We start from the raw sequence: 21,449 nt of genomic DNA, 5'->3' as shown, positions 1-21,449 counted from the left end.
TCTTCCACAAATTGACCCACATGTATCCCTCTCATGAGCACAATTAATGGAACCTTCTTCAACTCACAAGGCTTATTTGTTTATTTACGTAACACGAAAAATGCAGTGGCAATGAAAACCTCACCCACAAGAAAGAAATACAAAACGATTTATGGAGGAACTCTCCGCAATTTATAAACTGTTAATAATAGTGGTTTAATGATGACAAATAGTAGGCTAATTATGTGAAGTTGTTTTTGTCGGGTAAAGTGGAAAAAGGATTCGTTTTGACGTTTTATCTTTCCCAAATACAATCTGAAAATTGACATTTCTTATATATTTTAGCCACTGTGTTAAGATATAATTATCTAACCATTTTACAATGGACTTAAGAAATCATACCACTAATTTTAACATTTTTTTGACATCAAATACTGCATAAAGTTAATTTAAATATTATTAGGTATACTTTTCGTACCCTTAAATAATGTATGTTTGGTTATGTAACGCTCTTTTCTACTACTTTAGGTTAATCGCTTACCTTCAGCCATTTTGTTGTCTCCAAAATATGCATTTCTTGCATGATATTTAGGTGCATAGTAAATGCGACTGCCCCTTCCTCCTTGAAAATACCCTCGCCTGTTCGGTTTCTTCGTTATTTTTTTTAAGATCTGTCACTGACTGGAACCCAGAATATTCCTTCCACAAAGAAAATGTCGCAGATGTCAAATTATCATAAAAATATACCCCTCTACTCTCTGCTTATCACATTCTAAAAAAATATGCAACTCTAGTTGAAACTTGTAGCCACTAAGCCGGACCCGACTGGTTAGCACATCGCGCTGCAACGCCAAGGGTCGCGAATTGGAATCCCGCTCGGGCTTGGTTGTTTGTGAATGTCCATTCATGAATTTCATAATTTCATCATTCATCCCCATCTTCGCATCACTCATCCCCAAGAGGCACAAAAACGTGAAGTAAAATAAACTAAATAAATCAATCAATTGTAGCCACTAAAATTGGTGCAATACGTCACCTATTCGACTGTTAATTGCCTGGTGTTAATTGGCAGCTAATAGTGTTATAAAGCACTAAAAAAACACATAACATATCCTACAACGATGAGGGGATGAAAGAGATGACAAACCAATACAAAGGAACATCAATTGTTTAACGAAGATTTCTATTTAGGAGTTATGCACATATGCTTGGTTACAGTAACCACTACATAACAGAGGACGGTCTACAGTTCTTACAGTAGTATTGGAAAGACCAACAAAATAACCTTTGTACCGCGTGCCGACATGCAATACAACAACAAATAAGCTCGTGCAATATTACAAAATGCTTCCAAATTGAGAACAAAGTATAAATTTTGAGAATAGCACGTGACGGAATTTCTTACGTTAACGGCACCTATACGTTGTCACTCATGATGTCCATGATAACGATAGAGTGCAGATAGTAATTATCTATCTTCGTGCCACACAAACGTTTAAAAGACAGTGTGTGTCACTTCACTCAAGTAAACAGCGATGAAGGAACGTTGGCTGCTAATAGTTACGGCTGGTGAGTCAACAATCTGTATCTTTACCACTATTTGGAATGTAACTTTTTAAAAGTGACTTTACTTAAAAAAGTAACTGAGTCATTTGTGAAAAAACTTCCAGTTCTTTTAAAAGCATATAAGTTAATTTTACAGTTACTTTATTTATTCTACGTAAAATATAACTCGTAAGATGCATGAAAGCACCTACTTTCTTTCTCATTGACGACTATAAAACAAATCAGCATTTTATTCTTCTTCTTATTATTATTATTATTAACCTCATATTTTTAAACATAAAAATATATCGGTAATAAAATCAATTCAAAGTGAACTCCTGCAATTGAAAATAAAGTACTCATTACATTCTCTTTAATTATTTTTTAGGCAACCATAATTTTGTTATCAAATTACTGTTGAACGAAGATGCTGTGTCATGTGAAGGATTACTGTCGGAAATTATACCGTGAGTCACCTAAAATTACCACCGGAAATATTTCGTGAACAACAATAAATATTGCAAAACTACTTTCGCAAATATGTAGGTATGAGAGGGGCTCATGAAATTAATGGACACACTACGTTCAACTACGTAAGAAGTACGATTTTCAACACAAACTTAGTTTTTTTATGTAAACGCCATTTTATTTTTAGCTCATTTCAAAGTACGGAAAAATTCATTAAGAATGGTGTTTGTTTCATTGTAATACGTCAAGTAGTTTTCAAGTAATTGTAACGTGAAGTTGACGCTTGAAACAAACATTTTCTCAAGTTGATTCGTGTGTCGTAACATACATATCTTCCTTTGACGCCATTCGTGTATCGTAGCAGACAAGTTATTCTTCTGGATACTATGTGCTGTGCTTAGGAAATTTGTTGCGTTCCAACACCTGCGGGTTACAATAAAATGTGTACTTTGTAAATAAGTAAGCTTTGAAAAATTAGCTAAAAGGTTCTGATGCATCTTTCTGAGTTAACAAATATTGTTAATTATAAAGTATAAATTTTAAACGTTCCACCATCAGTTACATACATAAATGTTAGTACATTAACATCTTTATAATTTTTAGTTGATGTTCATTCATTGCCGTCATAATTTTTAGTACATCGGAACAATAAACTCTTCTCGTTTGGTCATGAAAAATCATTAAGTTTTCAACTAGTAAACTTTGCACCTTATACATTTTTTTCATTATTTCTTTCTTTCAAATTGATTTATCAAATTTATCAAATAAAGCAAGGGCGTAACAAAGTACACTGATTAGCCAGACGTTTGTGATAGTGTACTTACATCAGAACTGTTGCTCAGAAAATAGTATTTTCAAACTCTGAAAAGACCGAGATGATAGCTACGGTACTTGTCTATGTCGAATCTAGGAAAAATGGAGCACAAGCGCAGGCTGTATGCAAGACGGCATTTACGCTCGGCTCTGCCGACAGGCATAGTGGGGATGCGCCTTCCCGCTCAACTTCACGTTACAATTACTTGAGAACTACTTGACGTATTACAATGTAACAAACGCCATTCTTAATTAAATTTTCCGTATTTTGAAATGAGCTGAAAACAAAATGGGGTTCCCATTAAAAAGAAAAACTAAGTTTGTGTTGAAAATGGTACTTCCTTACGTAGCTGAACGTATTGTGTCCACTAATTTCATGAACCCCTCTCATACCTATATATCTGCGAAAGCAGTTTTTCAATATTTATTGTTGTTCACGAAATATTTCCGGTGGCCATTTTAGGTGACTCGCCCGGTTTATGCCATTGTGTCCAGGGTACACTTGTCACGGTATCTAGTGACATGTGAAACGCAGTTCGATAAAATTATTTTTTGTTTATTGATTCATTTTATGCACAAACATGAAAGTGTGAGGTTTGATTTATTTTGTGAATAAACTTGTATCCGAGCCAGACATCGGGAGTTGGGGACGAGTTTTCTTGAGTGACAGCGGAACTGCCTTTTTCGGCTTAGAACATGACATATTTGCACCAACACGGAGATAAGGAAAGATTATTTTCGCCGCTACCGGACTCGAGTCGCAGCAGGCGTTCGAACCCATGTTCACGGATGACCAGGAAGATCAGCTGGAGCCCAAGCCTGAAAGGATCGACGACGCGCACTTGACCGCGTTTCAAGACAATGGAGAGAGGTCATTTCCATCCCTCTGAAACAGAAGCCAAGCCACTAGAGCGTCCTGTTCAACGGAAGAATTTGAATCTCTTATATATAGGCAGTACTATGATTCCAGACACAGTTTTTACCCGGATTTCACAGAGAGAGCATCTCCGCGCTACACTCTCGCGTGATCATTGTTTTGTGTCCGTGGACTTTGTTTCCTTACGTACCGTGAGCGAATCGCAGATAGAGAGGTACCAGTGTGCGCCTTATTTTGGTGAAGATTACGCGGTGATTTGTTTTTTGCCAAGCGTTAACTACATAATCATGGGCGGCTAAAGGAGATTGAGAAGGGAGTCTGTCGACTTCCCTGACCCCGCAACGATGCATCGCCATCTTCCGATGAAGCCAGTCAGCCAACGCCAAAGACGACACCAAAGCCAAACACTGCCCAAAGCCCGAAGGACGTTTTCAGAACGACGCCGATCGAAGCCCGTCACCAGAGAGAGAGAGATTGAAGGACGACTCCAGAACGACGCCGATCGAAGCCAGAGGGAGAGATTGAAGGACGACTCCAGAACGACGCCGAATCGAAACCCGTCACCAGAGAGATTCCGAACCGGCGCGTGACCACGTACATCCGACGCTAGTGGCAAGAGGAACGCCCGAAGTACTAAGGAGGTGCAAGTACACCAGATCGTCGCAATTATTCTTCGTCGCGATCGACCTCGGAGGACAATTTCGCCACAAAGGAACCGTGTGCAAGTCCCGCGTCCAGGAGAGATGAATGACCGCGCCATGTAGCAGAGTCTGGTACAGTATACTTCAGAGGGTCTCATGTACATGTAAACATGCGTCGTTAGTATCAACACCGTACAGTTAACGCCGAAGTCTCACTTATTCGCAAAGTTACTCAGAAAAACCCAAACCTAACTTCCGCGTCTAAAAATTGTTTTTGGTATTGTTATAAAAAAGGGTAATTTCATGTTCAGATGTTCTAATTTAATTGTCTGCATTCAGGGTTAGAAGCTCCATTTCATTTCTTTAATATTTAGTATAAATTGTCAAAGTGTGCTCCATTTCTTGTGTAACCGACCGCCCCGTCGCGCCATTTAATTTGTCAATAGTTGACTGATGAGTCCTTTTTAATTGTGGAAAGCGTAGTTGTTTTTATTGCAAGGTCGTGTGCGTGAAGTAGTATTATTTGTTGGATAGTGGTTTTTGATGTAATTTTTGCTCGCGCCGACGATTGATTTGTGTATTTCCGGCAGCTGGAGCCAATTAAGTTTTGCATCCCTATGCAATTGTGTAGTTGTTCTCATTGGACGAGAGAGGCTTATGTGTAACACCCCCGTCCGAGAAACTTGTATAATGTCGTGCTTACGACTGGGTGCAAACGTTCAGTCGAACGAAAGATTTAACCACGCCGACCCAATTGTCTTAGTTAACCGCTTTCCGAGGGCTGGCACTTAAGTTAATTTAAAAGAGCACAGGAGCTGGCAGACAAATGCCCTAAATTCACATAATGGTTAAAAAAAAAAAATTAAAAGGAATGATATGTTAATGAGATCCATGATTTGTATCTATACTTCACATGTAAAAATACCTCATGTGTGTGAAAGAGAGACAGAGTGAATGAGAGAGCGTTTGAGGAGGCTTTGTAAACAGTTGTTGATTGCAATATTTTTTCGTTGTTACAATATATATTCACTTTTTACCGTTCGTCAGTGTTGTTATTTGACGTTTTTCAGGTACCAGATATTATGCTATTAGTGTTTTATGATTGTTCAAATCTACATATCAAAGGTAAACAAAACAGTGTAACTTTTCAAGGTATTAATCTCCGCCTCGCAATAGTATGACAATAAACGACCGTCTCAGTACCGAACTTGATAACTGGACCGTGAGTCACGACCGGTTTCCCGTACACATAACGACGTTTGGCCCCGTGCCGGGGTATGATTGACACGTCATTTCGGGGACCGTGAGTGCACTCGTTACATTTGGCGCCGCGAACATGGGACGGCAACTTTTGTCATGTCTTTCCAGGAAAACCAGGTTGCGAGAGCGGTAGAAATTTCATTGTTGTATACGTCATGCATAAAATTCTTGTGTTAGGTTCCTGATGGTGTGTGTTTTTCGTTTTGTATGTCGAGGGTTATTTTCATGTATTTGTCGTAGGTTCACGTGTAAGGACACGTTATTGGGCGTAATTGGTAACAATAGGGCAGATATTTTTTCGGCGAAAGCAGCAAGGGCAGCTGCATAGGGCATTTTTATGTACTTTTTGTGTACTATTTTTGGTTGTTGGCGTAATTTATGGCATCAGGCTGAGTTGCGGGATAAGGGATTCCCGACGGACCTCCTTTTTCTTTTTATGTATCGATTTGTAATTCACATTTTGTGTGAGCTCGCGTAAGTTTGCTTAACTGTTCCAAAGTGCGACAGAAAATCGAGCAGATATTTTGCGAAAGGCCTTCATGAGATTAAGAAATCGCCGTATAGACTGTTTGAACAAGAGTGACGTCATGATGGTTTGCGAGGCTTGTGGACAGCAATTTTCTGACTCCGAAATCGAAGGGGAGGGAGCCAGACCGGTTTGTCCCCAGTGCAAGGGCCCGTTGGAAATGGAAAGGGAGATACCAGGTGCCCAAGGGGGTACATCGTCACGTGCGGACAGCGACCACAGCAAGGAACAAGATGACGTAGGAAGTGGCAGTGGTGCCAATCAATTTCAGCTGGTTCTCCAGATGCTCCAGGGAATGCAGGCCGAGATGCGGACCAGCATCCAGGGATTGCAGACCGAGGTCCAGACGAACATCCAGGGATTGCAGGCTGAGGTACAAGGGATGCAGACCGACGTGCGAGGAATGGAAGAACGCCTACAAGGGACGGTTCGCGCCTCCGGAGAAGAAGTGACGCAACGGCTCCTTCAGACGATCCAAGAATCCGAGTCTCGAATCGAATCCAGGATCGCCAGGACCGATGCTCGCATCAATGAACAGGAAGCCAAGGTGGCAACACTGGCGCAGAGCGTGCGTGAACAGGAAGGAGCTTTGCAACACATCGGTCAGCAGTGTGCACAGCTGGAGACGGCCTGCAATCGGAGCAACGATGCCCTCGAGCGACAAGTGCGGCGAGCAGCGAGCATAGCGGAAGGGAATTCCGACAAGATAAAGGAAATCGAGGATAAACTGCAACAATTGAACGTAGCTGACGTCCCGGGATCATCGCGAGAGCCGGCAGCTATGACGTCACCACAGCCAGCTGCGGTCCCCTCGTCTTCAAGGCGCGCGAGTGACGCAAGACCGACTACGCTTGTCAACGGAGGAAGCGAAGTGGAACCTGGACTACATCTTCCATCGCCGCGACCGTTCGAAGCCCAAACTTCAACCCGGGAAGATATACGGTCTGAACCAGCACCGACGAGAAGGGCTCTGTTCCCGCCGGAATATAAGAAACATTTCAAGAAGTTCTCCGGGGCCGACAGGATTTTGCCGTCTGCCTTCATCGAGGAATTCGAAGCAACAGCGCGGGAGTTAGGACTTGCGGATGGGGAGCGATTACTCGTGCTGAAAGGCCTAATGCAAGATCGGGCAAAGAACTGGCTGGATCGGAATGAAAGACACTTTCATTCATACTCGGCGTTTAGGGAAGCGTTCCTGACACACTTTCAGCGCCCCATGCAAGTGGAAAGGATGCTCATCCAGCTGAGGAACGAGAGGTACGACAGGAACGGGGGACTTACTTTTTCGCAATATTTCTGGCGTAAGTTCAATGAGTTCCAAGCTCTCCAGCCACAGATGACCACGTCGGAGATAATTGCGGCCTTAATTTACCATTACCCGCAAGAGATAAGACGGCATCTCAACGGGGCGTGCGTTTTCGACGCAGAAGCCATGTCGCTCACGCTCGAGAACCTAAACCAGTGCGAAGAGGAACGCGAGAGGATGCGGAGTAACAAATGGAACAAAAGGAGACGACCGGAGGATGAAGGAAACCGGGGAAACAAGCACCCACGCGTCCATTTCGTCCAGAGGAGGTACGATGGGCAGCAACGCGCTCCAGGAGCCGAAGTTCGCCACTTTCGAGATGATCCGCCTTCGCCACGACAGAGACGCCAGTATCGGGGACAGAGACGTCGAGGTGGTCAGACTCGCAGTTCGCCGGGTCACCATGGCAACAGCGGCGACAGCAACTTTTACAACGGTCGAGTGAACAATGGTTATTATCAACGTCATCCCAACAGTAGACCGGAGAGCCCGCGTTCGGACAACGAGAACACAAGGCGCAGCCCGCCGAGGGTTCAAAGGAGCCCGACGTGAAACGCGAACGGTCCGAATCCCAGCAACACATCTCCACAGCCGGGGCCGTCAGGTCGTCAGCGCCGAAGGGAGGAATGGGATGGCGAAACATGGTTAAGCGACATCGCGCCATTTTAGAAGTATAAAATAACATTGCGCCATACCTAGAGTGTATAATATGTATATTTATTATGTAAATTGGAGGTATCATTTATATCATGTGTGTTGTGTTATCGAACTGGTTTACTTTTCTTGTACAGGGTGTTCAAAAAATTTGTAGTCAAAATTTTGTGCCCCTGAGTAGTGAAAAATTTTATTCGCCTACAGAATTTTTTGATCGGAAGGAGGGCGAGATGTCACGGTATCTAGTGACATGTGAAACGCAGTTCGATATAAATTATTTTTTTGTTTATTGATTCATTTTATGCACAAACATGAAAGTGTGAGGTTTGATTTATTTTGTGAATAAACTTGTATCCGAGCCAGACATCGGGAGTTGGGGACGAGTTTTCTTGAGTGACAGCGGAACTGCCTTTTTCGGCTTAGAACATGACATATTTGCACCAACACGGAGATAAGGAAAGATTATTTTCGCCGCTACCGGACTCGAGTCGCAGCAGGCGTTCGAACCCATGTTCACGGATGACCAGGAAGATCAGCTGGAGCCCAAGCCTGAAAGGATCGACGACGCGCACTTGACCGCGTTTCAAGACAATGGAGAGAGGTCATTTCCATCCCTCTGAAACAGAAGCCAAGCCACTAGAGCGTCCTGTTCAACGGAAGAATTTGAATCTCTTATATATAGGCAGTACTATGATTCCAGACACAGTTTTTACCCGGATTTCACAGAGAGAGCATCTCCGCGCTACACTCTCGCGTGATCATTGTTTTGTGTCCGTGGACTTTGTTTCCTTACGTACCGTGAGCGAATCGCAGATAGAGAGGTACCAGTGTGCGCCTTATTTTGGTGAAGATTACGCGGTGATTTGTTTTTTGCCAAGCGTTAACTACATAATCATGGGCGGCTAAAGGAGATTGAGAAGGGAGTCTGTCGACTTCCCTGACCCCGCAACGATGCATCGCCATCTTCCGATGAAGCCAGTCAGCCAACGCCAAAGACGACACCAAAGCCAAACACTGCCCAAAGCCCGAAGGACGTTTTCAGAACGACGCCGATCGAAGCCCGTCACCAGAGAGAGAGAGATTGAAGGACGACTCCAGAACGACGCCGATCGAAGCCAGAGGGAGAGATTGAAGGACGACTCCAGAACGACGCCGAATCGAAACCCGTCACCAGAGAGATTCCGAACCGGCGCGTGACCACGTACATCCGACGCTAGTGGCAAGAGGAACGCCCGAAGTACTAAGGAGGTGCAAGTACACCAGATCGTCGCAATTATTCTTCGTCGCGATCGACCTCGGAGGACAATTTCGCCACAAAGGAACCGTGTGCAAGTCCCGCGTCCAGGAGAGATGAATGACCGCGCCATGTAGCAGAGTCTGGTACAGTATACTTCAGAGGGTCTCATGTACATGTAAACGTGCGTCGTTAGTATCAACACCGTACAGTTAACGCCGAAGTCTCACTTATTCGCAAAGTTACTCAGAAAAACCCAAACCTAACTTCCGCGTCTAAAAATTGTTTTTGGTATTGTTATAAAAAAGGGTAATTTCATGTTCAGATGTTCTAATTTAATTGTCTGCATTCAGGGTTAGAAGCTCCATTTCATTTCTTTAATATTTAGTATAAATTGTCAAAGTGTGCTCCATTTCTTGTGTAACCGACCGCCCCGTCGCGCCATTTAATTTGTCAATAGTTGACTGATGAGTCCTTTTTAATTGTGGAAAGCGTAGTTGTTTTTATTGCAAGGTCGTGTGCGTGAAGTAGTATTATTTGTTGGATAGTGGTTTTTGATGTAATTTTTGCTCGCGCCGACGATTGATTTGTGTATTTCCGGCAGCTGGAGCCAATTAAGTTTTGCATCCCTATGCAATTGTGTAGTTGTTCTCATTGGACGAGAGAGGCTTATGTGTAACACCCCCGTCCGAGAAACTTGTATAATGTCGTGCTTACGACTGGGTGCAAACGTTCAGTCGAACGAAAGATTTAACCACGCCGACCCAATTGTCTTAGTTAACCGCTTTCCGAGGGCTGGCACTTAAGTTAATTTAAAAGAGCACAGGAGCTGGCAGACAAATGCCCTAAATTCACATAATGGTTAAAAAAAAAAAATTAAAAGGAATGATATGTTAATGAGATCCATGATTTGTATCTATACTTCACATGTAAAAATACCTCATGTGTGTGAAAGAGAGACAGAGTGAATGAGAGAGCGTTTGAGGAGGCTTTGTAAACAGTTGTTGATTGCAATATTTTTTCGTTGTTACAATATATATTCACTTTTTACCGTTCGTCAGTGTTGTTATTTGACGTTTTTCAGGTACCAGATATTATGCTATTAGTGTTTTATGATTGTTCAAATCTACATATCAAAGGTAAACAAAACAGTGTAACTTTTCAAGGTATTAATCTCCGCCTCGCAATAGTATGACAATAAACGACCGTCTCAGTACCGAACTTGATAACTGGACCGTGAGTCACGACCGGTTTCCCGTACACATAACGACGTTTGACCCCGTGCCGGGGTATGATTGACACGTCATTTCGGGGACCGTGAGTGCACTCGTTACACACTAAACATTTGAGGCACATGTACCAACAATTTTCTTTTCGATCAAAGTACTGTTCTCACAATTTGAATTTTATAATCATTAACTCGCGAATTCTTCCAGGCAAAAATTTGGATAAGAAAATTTTCTTCCATGCGAAAACGAACATTGTAAAAGTTACTTCATTCTGTTACTATAGCTACTTGAAAAAATAACTGAGTTACATTTACAGTTACTCGTTTAAAAATTCAACTAGTTACAGTTACAACTCGAGAGCAGTAACTGTTACTTCAAAAGATTGATTTTTACACTAAATAAAAGAAGTTGCCACTTTCTTCGGAATAATATTGATAACAAACATTCTTCTACAAACTCATGAAAATAGTGTTCATTAAACTGGGAAGAGGCAATTGCTCCAAGTAAAAATTATTCATTTTATTCACTTTATGCAACTTTTGAAAAAAGAATTAACACGTTTTACTACTTACAGTATTATTGTAAGCTTGACTTCTTGTTTTAAGTCCATTTTATGCACAGAAAGGCTAATCGGGACTGAACCTACAGTATAAAGTGGATCCGAAGCACTGTGCAATGTACCTCCACCGGGAATCGAACAGAAACCTCCGAAGTGCTACGGAAATCACACCAGCTTTCGTGACGTCACAGAATTAGTCCAGGATAATCCATTTACAACATTTAAAATAACGCACTATTAAGGCTTTATGTTTATGAGGAAAGAAGGAGGAGGTACCGTCCTGCAATGTAATGTCTGAGCATATCTGTGATTCTGATATTAAAATTACGGCCGTGTCAGTTCAAGGTGGCATTTATAATATCTAAGTGAAGTTATCTGATTGTATTACTTGAATATATCCGAATATCATACGTGTATAAATTTCACCATGATTCAGTCTGTGAAAATTGAATGTGTAGCTTAACATTTGTCCTTTGGGGCAACAATTACTACATAATAATGTTGTCTTCTTTAAGTTCTGTCTGCCACAACTGTGAGAGATGCAGTCTCCTTATCGTCAGTAGAAGATGGTTACAATCAAGAACTTACCGCTGGCGATGCATCCTTGCACATCTTGGATTCACATGTTCAATTCTCACTGAAACCAAGAAACAAAGGTATACATTTTATGTTTACAATACATTCAAAATATTAATTTTCATTTTAAAGCTTCACTTCCAATTTGCGTGTGATCTACATTAATTGATGATATTCAACTAGACGTCATTACGGAATGCACTTTGGGAAGAAACAGCTTGTTGAAGTTAGGCTAACACAAGGCAAACAGATTACCACGTGTTAAGGAAAATGTATGAAACGGTTTCTTACAAGAAGAAATTTGCAATATTTTATACGTACACATTCCTCGCATGATCATGATAATCATACCTTGAATTACTTCGGCAAAGATCACAATGCTTACTCGGCATGTTTTCAAAGCAGAATCTGATCTGTTTGCTCGAAATATGACCGAGGAGCGTGATCTCGCGCAATAAATTGTGGGGGACGTTGTTCGCTGAATATATCATCCATTGAAACTGTGTACTGAGGTCACAATATATTGCTGGCATTATTTATATCACTCTTATATTTATTATTGCATTATTTATATTGCATAGGTTTCTTCTTATACGTTTATTTCATCCATGACGTACTAAAAGATTGAAAAGTAGTTTAAGATCAGATTCCAAAGTTATAAACGAATGTGCATTCATATTTTAGAATATGGGTACCATAACATGGTTCTAAAAGTGCGTATGTGTGAACATCTACTTGGTACGTAACACTACATATACTTAACATTATAATTACACTTAAAAACACATTAAGAAATATCGAAAAGTGCTAACGTCTCTAAAAGGCTCCATACATAGTCGAAGAAAGTAAGGGAAAAGATGTCAAGCTAATCATACACAAAGTATCTTAACATGGTACAGATTAAGTATCGACGTTGAGGCATAGGTGACCGTAAAAGTTGAACGGTCAACTTGAGTCCGGGTCTAGAGGTATGGGTTTTCTTTGCGATTCTGATTATCCTTGCACTAGTTTCATCAAATATCATTCATCTTCGTCGTCGTAATTAGCCAGAATAGCAAAAGAGAGAAATGAAGTAACAAAAATACAATAAAACAATGGATGTCCAAGGACAGGTGTCGGATGTAATTAATTTTAAGAATTTCAATGGATAATTTTAGTTTTGCCGATATTATTTCATGCAAATAAATGACTGTGTCTTGCAAATATAGCGTCTTGTAGCGTATCATTGGACACGAATTTCAATAGTTGCTCACAAAATATTGTTTCACTTGCTGTGTCTCGTAGAAGAGTTACAAGGATCATCAGTGTAGTCATTGTTCTGAGTTCTGTATTTTATTCCACAGCTGGACAGTCTATTCTGGATGGCAAATTAGGATTATCGCTTCCTGCAACACTTGGTTTGCCTACAATCTGCAACGATGCTGATGTCTGCTTGGAGTGGGGAAACAGAGCAAAGCTTCACATCAAATCAACAGCTGAGAACTGCCTAGAGACAACATGGAGTGGCGAAGAGGAAGAATATCGCGATTGCTTCGATCTTGGCGACCAACACTGGTACGGAGGATTGGAAGTTCGCAGACAGACATGGCCGATCGAAACAGTACCTCTCGACCTGTTTGCATACATCACGAACGGCGAAGACAACCGAGGCGTTGTGGAATCCTACTGGCTGAACTCGAACGGAACTTACTTGTATGTACCTGAAGATGTTCCGCTATTCGTCAGCGTAAACTCGAGCGGGGACAACCAGCTCTGCCTTGTAGCCAGGGCCGACCAACCGTATATTGTCACTGACCTGTTAACTTTGAAGTACAATGTGTGCTCGGCTGATGACGCTAAACTTGCTCACTTAGATGCCGTCAATAGCTTTCTCGGCACGCCGAAAGACATTCCGGACGAGAGAATGATTCGGCATCCCATATGGTCCACTTGGGCTGAATACAAACAGCCTATTAACGAGAGCGTCGTTCTGTCTCTCGCAAACGAGATAGTTAACAATGGATTTAACAATAGCCAATTGGAAATCGACGATAAGTGGGAGAGAAACTACGGCGATTTCACCTTCGATATAGAAAAGTTCCCAAATATATCGTCACTGACGCAGCAACTGAAAGATATGGGATTTCGAGTTACTCTCTGGTTGTACCCTTACGTTAACGTAGAAGGATCGAATATTGACTTGGCCACAGATGCAGGTTACCTAGTCTCCGATGCAGACGGGAATGTCGGATTAACCAACTGGTGGGATGGAACAGGCGGAGTGGTGGATTTCACAAACCCAGAAGCAGCAGATTGGTATGTGTCGGTTGTAAGGAGGTTGCGCGACGAAGATGGAATTGACTCCTTCAAGTTTGATTCAGGAGAAGCAACATACTTGCCCGAGTCAAATGTCTTGAAGAGTCCTCCGGAACTGCAACCGAACGTCTTCACGACCGAGTACGTGAAAACGGTGTCCACTTTTGGTGGTATTGTTGAAGTTCGAGTGGGCAGGAGAACGCAGGAGTTGGCAATATTTACAAGGATGCTAGATAAGGACACGAGCTGGGGATATGATAATGGACTGAAAACTCTCGTGACGACGCTTCTTCAGATGAATATGGTTGGATACCCTTTCGTTTTACCAGACATGATCGGAGGGAATGGTTACGGAACATACCCAACGAAGGAGATCTTTATTCGGTGGCTGCAAGCAAACACGTTTATGCCTTCACTTCAGTTCTCGTATGTTCCCTGGGATTTTGATGATGAGGTGAGTAGACAGAGATCTTTCGCAAAATGCTTACTAAAAAGGATTACTATAATTTTAGGTAAAATTGTGCACTCCTGTTCATATAAATTGGCACATACTTCAACTGTTAATCCTTAGGGTAGGTCGGGGTAATTTGGATATACTGGGGTAATTTGGGTATAAGTGCTATTTATTTTAATATATCAAATACCAAATTGAGTATCAATGCCAATATCATATCGGGTGGTCCAAAAGTCCAGGAACGGTCAAATATCGTGAGAAATACACATCGAATCGGAAAACGAAAAAATACGTGTTTAATAAGTGAAAGAAAGCTATTCAATGATATCACACTTGATTCCCCACCCTCGCCCCCTGGGGGTGGGGCGGGGGGCAACTGTGAAATTTGAAATGGAAACCCCCATTTTGTATCGTAGAATCGGATTCTACGTAAGAAAATAACCGGGTTTCGGTACTACATTTATTTTCTACTAACCATAAAGATATTGGTATAACGACGTGGACGTAGCAGTATTTTGTTCCCATCGGGGTGCTTGTTTTAGGTGAGTCCCCTCGCCTCTGTGGTGACCGGAACTTAATTACCCGCTCACCACCGCCTTTTCTCCGTTCCCAAAGTCGAAAAGCATAAACGTCTGAATTGTTCATTGTTTACATCACGGACCGATTTGTTTTTCTTCCGAGCTTCCATAGGGCCGCTCGAAGGCGACTCTATGCGGGCATGCGATTACCTTGACCTGCGTCGGCAGTTCGCTGCGTGAGCAGTTCCCAACCAATAACGTTACACACACAGTGAGCTTACTCATCGTGCCACCAGGTCGGTTCGGCGTGAGGAGCTGCCTGTAATCTACCACGGTGAAGGTCGCGTGCTTAAGGCGATCGTTGTGTAAGAGGTGAGATCTTACAGAATGTGAAAGTGGGCGGTCAAATTTAGTTTCAGTAACCCTGTGTGCATTCTTTGAAACTCACGAAGGGGGGGAGGGGGGAATCGTACTGTAGTATTAATAGGTCTACGAAAGAATAGAAAATCCATTACTGTTCGTATTCTGTCAACGATGGCATTGTCAGAGAGGGAAAGGATAACAGTTCTCAAGATGCGGAGGTTTGGTGATAGGGAACGATCATACGGAGACGTTGCGCATTTATTCAACGATACGTTCCCGACTCGTGCACCTATTTCAAAATCTACTGTTTATCGAACCGTTGATCGCTTCGAAAGAACTGGAGCAGTCAGGGATGAACCACGATGTGGAAGACCTAAAACTGCTACAAACGACGAGAAATCTTGGAAGTTCTAATGCATTTCCAAGAAAACGCCCATACTTCGAGTCTAAAAGTAGCTCAACAAACCAAAGTAAGTAAAACATCTATCCTTAGAATTGTGAAGTCGCATCGGTATCATCTGTACAAAATAAAAGTAGTGCAAGAACTCATCGGAGACGACTATGATCGTAGACTTGAATACTGCGAGGAAATGATGCTACGATTCGACAGAAATAATCGATTTCTGTGGTGGACTTGTATCTCCGATGAAGCTACCTTTAAGTTGAGCGGATCTGTCAACCGGAATAACATGAGGTATTGGGCCACAGAGAACCCCACTGGATGAGGGAGCATCGTACACAGTACCCGCAGAAAGTTAACGTTTGGACTGGAATATTGTGTAATCGTATTATCGGGCCATACTTCATTGATGGCAATTTGACATCTGAAGAGTACGTAAATTTGTTGACCAATGAAATAATACCTGAAATACGAAACTATCGTTGGAGATGCATTCGCGAATGTTTGGTATCAACAAGATGGAGCTAAAGTTCATTTTGCTTTAATTGTTCGCAATGTGCTGAACAACGTTTTCCCTGACAGGTGGATTGGTAGAAGGGGCACTATAGAGTGGCCATCCCGATTTGACACCTCTTCATTTCTTCTACTGGGGATACTTGAAAAGCAAAGTTTTTGAAACCAAACCCAACGATATCGAGGAATTGAAAGACAGAATTCGTACAGTGTGAAATGCAATTAGTCTGGAGATGTTACAGAATGTTTCCAATGGTGTGTATCTTGGGTTGAGACTGTGCCAAGAAGAGGGCGGATACCAATTTGAGCAGGAAATGAATTGAGGTTGGCGAGAACACCGAAAGGTGAGAGGCGAGGGGACTCACCTACAACAAGCACCCTGATGGTGAGAGGCGAGGGGACTCACCTACAACAAGCACCTCGATGGGAACAAAACACTACTACGTCGTTGTTCCTGGGTTACGCGAAATGTAGTACCGAAACCCGGTTATTTTCTTACGTAGAATCCGATTCTACAATACAAAATGGGGGTATCCATTTCAAATTTCACAGTTGCCCCCCGCCCCACTCCCAGGGGGCGGGGGTGGGGAATCAAGTGTGATATCATTGAATAGCTTTATTTCATTTATTAAACACGTATTTTTTCGTTTTCCGATTCGATGTGTATTTCTCACGACATTTGACCGTTCCGGAACTTTTGGACCACCCAGTATATATTGTTTGTGACAGTATTTTGTATGATATTATGTGAAAAATTTGAGTTGGCAACACTGATGTCTACAGAAAAAATATATAAGCAAGTTTTAGTCAAAATTTTGATCAGCTGGTTCGCCATTTTTAACAGTTTGCAGTTCACAAAAAAATCAAACGAACAGCTCCCAAATTAAGGTATGTGTACAGTGTACATTACATAATTCAGGAACATATTTTAAAAAAGTTTATTGTTGTATCAAAAAGGGTTTTTAAATAAATTACAATTAAGTGATGTGGGGTAATTTGGGTGCAACTATTGGTTATCTGAAAACTAAATGTTCTTTCTTAGATCATGCCACGGACATATATAAAAAATATTAGAAATAATAAAGCTTATTAAAATGTATTGGATTGGATTGATTTGGTGTTTAAGTCTACTTTATGCACAGTAAGGCTAATCGGGACTGGACCTACAGTTTAAAGTGGAATCCGAACCACTATGTGCCTCCACCGGGTATCGAACCTCTGACCCCTTCATTACAAGGTGAGTACGCTACCACTGCACCATCGGGGAGGTCCTTATTAGAATGTAATATCATAACAGGGTCATGGGTGGCTGTAAACTACCAAAGTGAATGTGGACAGGTTGTAAGAGAATACAGGGGGCAGGTCACAGCACAAGATGCTCGGAGCAGAAATCGCAACTCTGTCAAGTTTCTTACGAAATGTCAAGGAGGTCACCTCTTCACAGAAAAAGATCATATTGAGTGGGTGGATGAAGGACAAATCTGTCTGTTAAGTGTTTTCTGTCCTGATTTAAATGGGAGGTATTTTAAATTTAACAAGTAATTCTATTCTATTGTAACTTAATTTAGGTTACACGTTTTATCTATTTTTCATCTTTTCATTCATGTATTTGTTATCTAATTTGATAAACAAATAATATTCTTTCCTGGGTTACTTGCATTTACCCGTGGATGGGTTAATTTGGTTATATAATGTCTTCAAAGTAAGTTTAGAACGTATGCTTCATATTATACCCACTTTCCCCCGTCCCTGGGGTAATTTGGGTATAGATAAACAAAGTATTACTATGGTAACAATAAAGGTTGATTTTTATAAAAGTGACATCAAACCAGTGGGGAAAGTCAGATTGCTAACATATATCAAGATCATTGAAAAAAAATTATCATGGGTACTAACTAGAAGGCCTTAATTTTGAAAAACGCTAAATTATATACCCAAATTACCCCGACCTACCCTATAAACCACTTTATGTAAACAATAGTTATTATAACAACGCAATAACACTATAACGAAAGTACCCTCTTATGTACATACTCAACAAACCGTGAGTATGTAAAAAATTGAGTCATTCAGAAAATAAACAGATCTATAAAGGCGAGATACGTTTCGAGCTTCGAACCATAAAGTAGTGTTAAAATGTTATTGAGGATACCCAAAGATTCTAAAATATATATATATTTTAAATTTTCACATGGTTGCCTGTGAAAATTAAATGGACGAAGCCTACGTCTATCAAAACAGAATCATCACAAAGAAATGGATGGTACAAGTTGGTTGATTTAGTTGTAAGAGTTTGCATTGTTGGTACTAAAAATACAACATCCGTTGGGTACAATGTTATTCTTTAGCAAATTTGTGAAGTTTATGGATTGAAATTTGATTCTTCCATATTTATCGATGACATTTCTTAAATTAATCTGGTAAGTTACATTTAGAATTTAATTTTTCCAATTTTAATTGTGAGTTCACTTATTCCAGACGATTGAGATATCCAGAAAGTACACCGCTCTTCATGAAGAATATGCAGACACTATCATCTCATTGGCTAGGAAAGCTGTGGAAGACGGTTCACCAATAAATCCTCCAATATGGTGGGTGGATCCAACAGATGTAGTGGCACATGCAGTTGATTCAGGTGAGAATGAACTTATCTACAGAACGAACATTTTTCTGAACCTTAAGTAAATAAACGTTACATAAGGTACGTACAACACATGCAATTTAAAATCTGAATTAGGTCATATAACGCGAAAATTCTGCAAATTAACAGAATTGGGGATATTACTAAAAAAAAGAAGCAACACTTTCCCAACTAACGCGTTACTTTCGTGAATACCGTTATTCATTAACTTCAAATTGTAAAACAAAGTACATTCATTAATCGAATATAAACGGCGTGTGAGGAATATGTCATGTAAAGCCATTGGCAAATTTAGCGGGAGGGGCATGTGCCCCTCCCAAAATGAATGACTAACTTCAATAAAAAGTATGGATAGTATTTTATTGCAACGAACAAAAAATATTCGAGCATTCTTTCCCAGACAGCGAAGTAATAACTCAAAATTTATCACAAAGACATAAATGGGGACTAGATTATGCACACTTAAATAAATCAACACTGAAATCGAGTCCGGGACAAATATTTTAATGTTATGTTATGTTTATGACCGTGTCGTCTGACGAAATATGTGTTCAAGCTTATCCCTTTCTGTAATCATTATTAAAACAAATAACTTAGAACTACTTCTATTTAACGAAAGTCTACTAATGCTATCATATTATAATCAAAGGGTCCTGGGTTTGGATTCCACTTTTAAGGATCAGTCCCAATTAGTTTATCAAACTGGATCTAAACCAACCATTGTTATTGCCTGGGTGTGAATGTGTGTGTGTGTGTGTGTGTGTGTGTGTGTGTGTAGGGTGTTTTTAATATGTCGAAAAATCTCCACAATTATATTTCCAGTGTCAAGCATATTCTGTGCCCTCTCAGATCCGCCTAACTATGTAGCACTAAACACCTGGGCATGGATGTTTGTAAGTGTTCATCCATCAATTTCATCATATCACCACTCATCCTCATTTTAGCAAATTAGCCAAAAGTGGCACAAGAAGCGAAGTAAAATAAAACAAATCAATACAATAAAATAAATAAATAAAAACTTTAGAAAAACATTCTATGAGTAGAATGTCTAAAATGCTCATTAGCTGTTTGTCAACCTTGAGGTGGAAAACAGGGATAAAGAATGGATGTCATACGGAGAGAAACTGGTGGAAACATAATGATATTTCTTTTATTCCAGAGTATCTTTTGGGTGAAGATATCCTTGTAGCTCCTATTCTAGACGAAGGATCTACCACTAGAGACATCTATCTCCCAGCAGGAAACTGGTACGACAATCTCAGCGGTGACACACATCAAGGACCAATATGGCTGACTAACTATTCTGTAGCTTTGGACGAGTTACCTTACTTCACAAGACAACCTTCACAAGAAGGCGCTGGAAGACAATCGAAGTAGATAACTCAGTGCAAGGACAAGACATGCTCCGTTAATTAACAGAAATATTAAATAAATTTTAGAAATTCGCAACCTTAATATTTAGAAAATTTTAAAAGTTCAAAAAGTAAGTAAAGAATTTAGTAAATCTGTAATGAACATGTAAAAAACTACTGTATTTTTCTATATACATGTATATATTCTAGATACACATTATTATATTACTATACATAATAATATATATTTTAATAATGCAATATAATATGGGCATGAATCAATCAGTCACTCCTTCCCTTCCTCCATTAACATCGTGCATTATAGAAAAATAAAAAATGTTAGTTAATTAGTACTTTAGCAAAAGAAATGAGTATAAAAGAAGTGTAAAATTCTGAAATCAGGTCATTCATGATTTTAAATCTGACAAGTAAATAGAAACGCTTGTGCCAGAAATTCGCTCATCAGCCAGGAATTGATTTTATCTTCATATAATGTTAAAATCAATGTTCTTTTGCATTATCTTTGTGAATCTTAGTGTGTAACCCCATCTTTTTTGCATAAATTAGCTTTGAGCACAGAATGTTCATATTTTAGTCATTTTATATGTAATTTTCCATATTTTCAAACATTTCCGAAAATACATTCCAGATCCATGCTGTTAATAGCCTACACATCCACTTATTTTGTTAAGTGCCAAAGCTTTCCCTTCATCTGTCCTGTGTTCGGCGTATTTTATATATTGACAATACACCCTGCATCTGTTGTTCTAGCATTCATGTGAACAAAAGAGAATGCAAGCTCAAGGTTTAGCAGTGAAATCCATGGCTTATTTTAATATACCGTATCAATCCTAGGATTGATACGATACCATTATTATTTCGTACAATATTGAACGCAATTTCAGTCAATATGAACCTGGTGATTCACGTTTCAGCACTTAATGTTTGGCAATCCATTGTTTTGGTAATAGAAAATAAATAATATTTTGTATTTGAATTTTGTAGTACAATTAATATCATGTTAGCCTAATGCATTTTATTTAGCTAGGTGAGCCGCTTGCTTAATGGAAATTGCCATTTTGTACAATTGTAAGTACATATTTTGATTCAAATCACTAAATAATTACATATCCAACGTCTTTTTAGTACATATAAATCCGTTACCTGTTTCGAGTAAACGCATCTTCCCAAGAATATACTACTACTACCACGGCTGCTGCTGCTAATACTACTACTTTACTACTTA

The 21,449-nt window shown here is 40.3% G+C and overlaps 2 protein-coding genes across 3 annotated transcripts in view; one reads left to right on the top strand and one right to left on the bottom strand.

Annotated features, from left to right (window-relative positions):
- The window catches only part of LOC145985027 (furin-like protease 1), an 844,450-nt gene that overhangs the window by 663,360 nt on the left and 159,641 nt on the right, over window positions 1-21,449 (bottom strand). The window contains exon 2 of one of the 2 annotated variants that reach the window (XM_083118535.1): window positions 11,680-11,728. In XM_083118535.1, coding sequence (XP_082974661.1) covers window positions 11,680-11,703 — 24 coding nt within the window. In that variant the 5' untranslated portion in view covers window positions 11,704-11,728. Of the gene's footprint in view, window positions 1-11,679; window positions 11,729-21,449 lie in introns of those variants that run through there. The other variant, XM_083118536.1, reaches the window with a different exon arrangement.
- LOC145985028 (alpha-galactosidase MYORG-like) lies at window positions 1,444-21,173 on the top strand. The gene is made up of 5 exons (XM_083118537.1): window positions 1,444-1,548; window positions 11,607-11,747; window positions 13,011-14,416; window positions 18,689-18,845; window positions 20,011-21,173. Exons 1-5 carry the CDS (start codon window positions 1,515-1,517, stop codon window positions 20,226-20,228), a joined length of 1,956 nt encoding a protein of 651 aa, XP_082974663.1. The 5' UTR covers window positions 1,444-1,514; the 3' UTR covers window positions 20,229-21,173.

Source organism: Lepisma saccharinum, chromosome 3, assembly GCF_977018435.1.
Source record: "Lepisma saccharinum chromosome 3, izLepSacc3.1, whole genome shotgun sequence".
Classification (NCBI taxonomy): Eukaryota; Metazoa; Arthropoda; class Insecta; order Zygentoma; family Lepismatidae; genus Lepisma; species Lepisma saccharinum.
This window is presented reverse-complemented; position numbering and strand designations above follow the sequence as displayed.

Bases quoted from the DNA above. Each gene is read 5' to 3' on its own strand.
- LOC145985028 (XM_083118537.1), top strand. From the start codon at position 1,515: ATGAAGGAACGTTGGCTGCTAATAGTTACGGCTG. The intron at 14,417-18,688 runs GTGAGTAGACAG...CACTTATTCCAG, and splicing joins CCTGGGATTTTGATGATGAG to ACGATTGAGATATCCAGAAA. The intron at 18,846-20,010 runs GTGAGAATGAAC...CTTTTATTCCAG, and splicing joins GGCACATGCAGTTGATTCAG to AGTATCTTTTGGGTGAAGAT.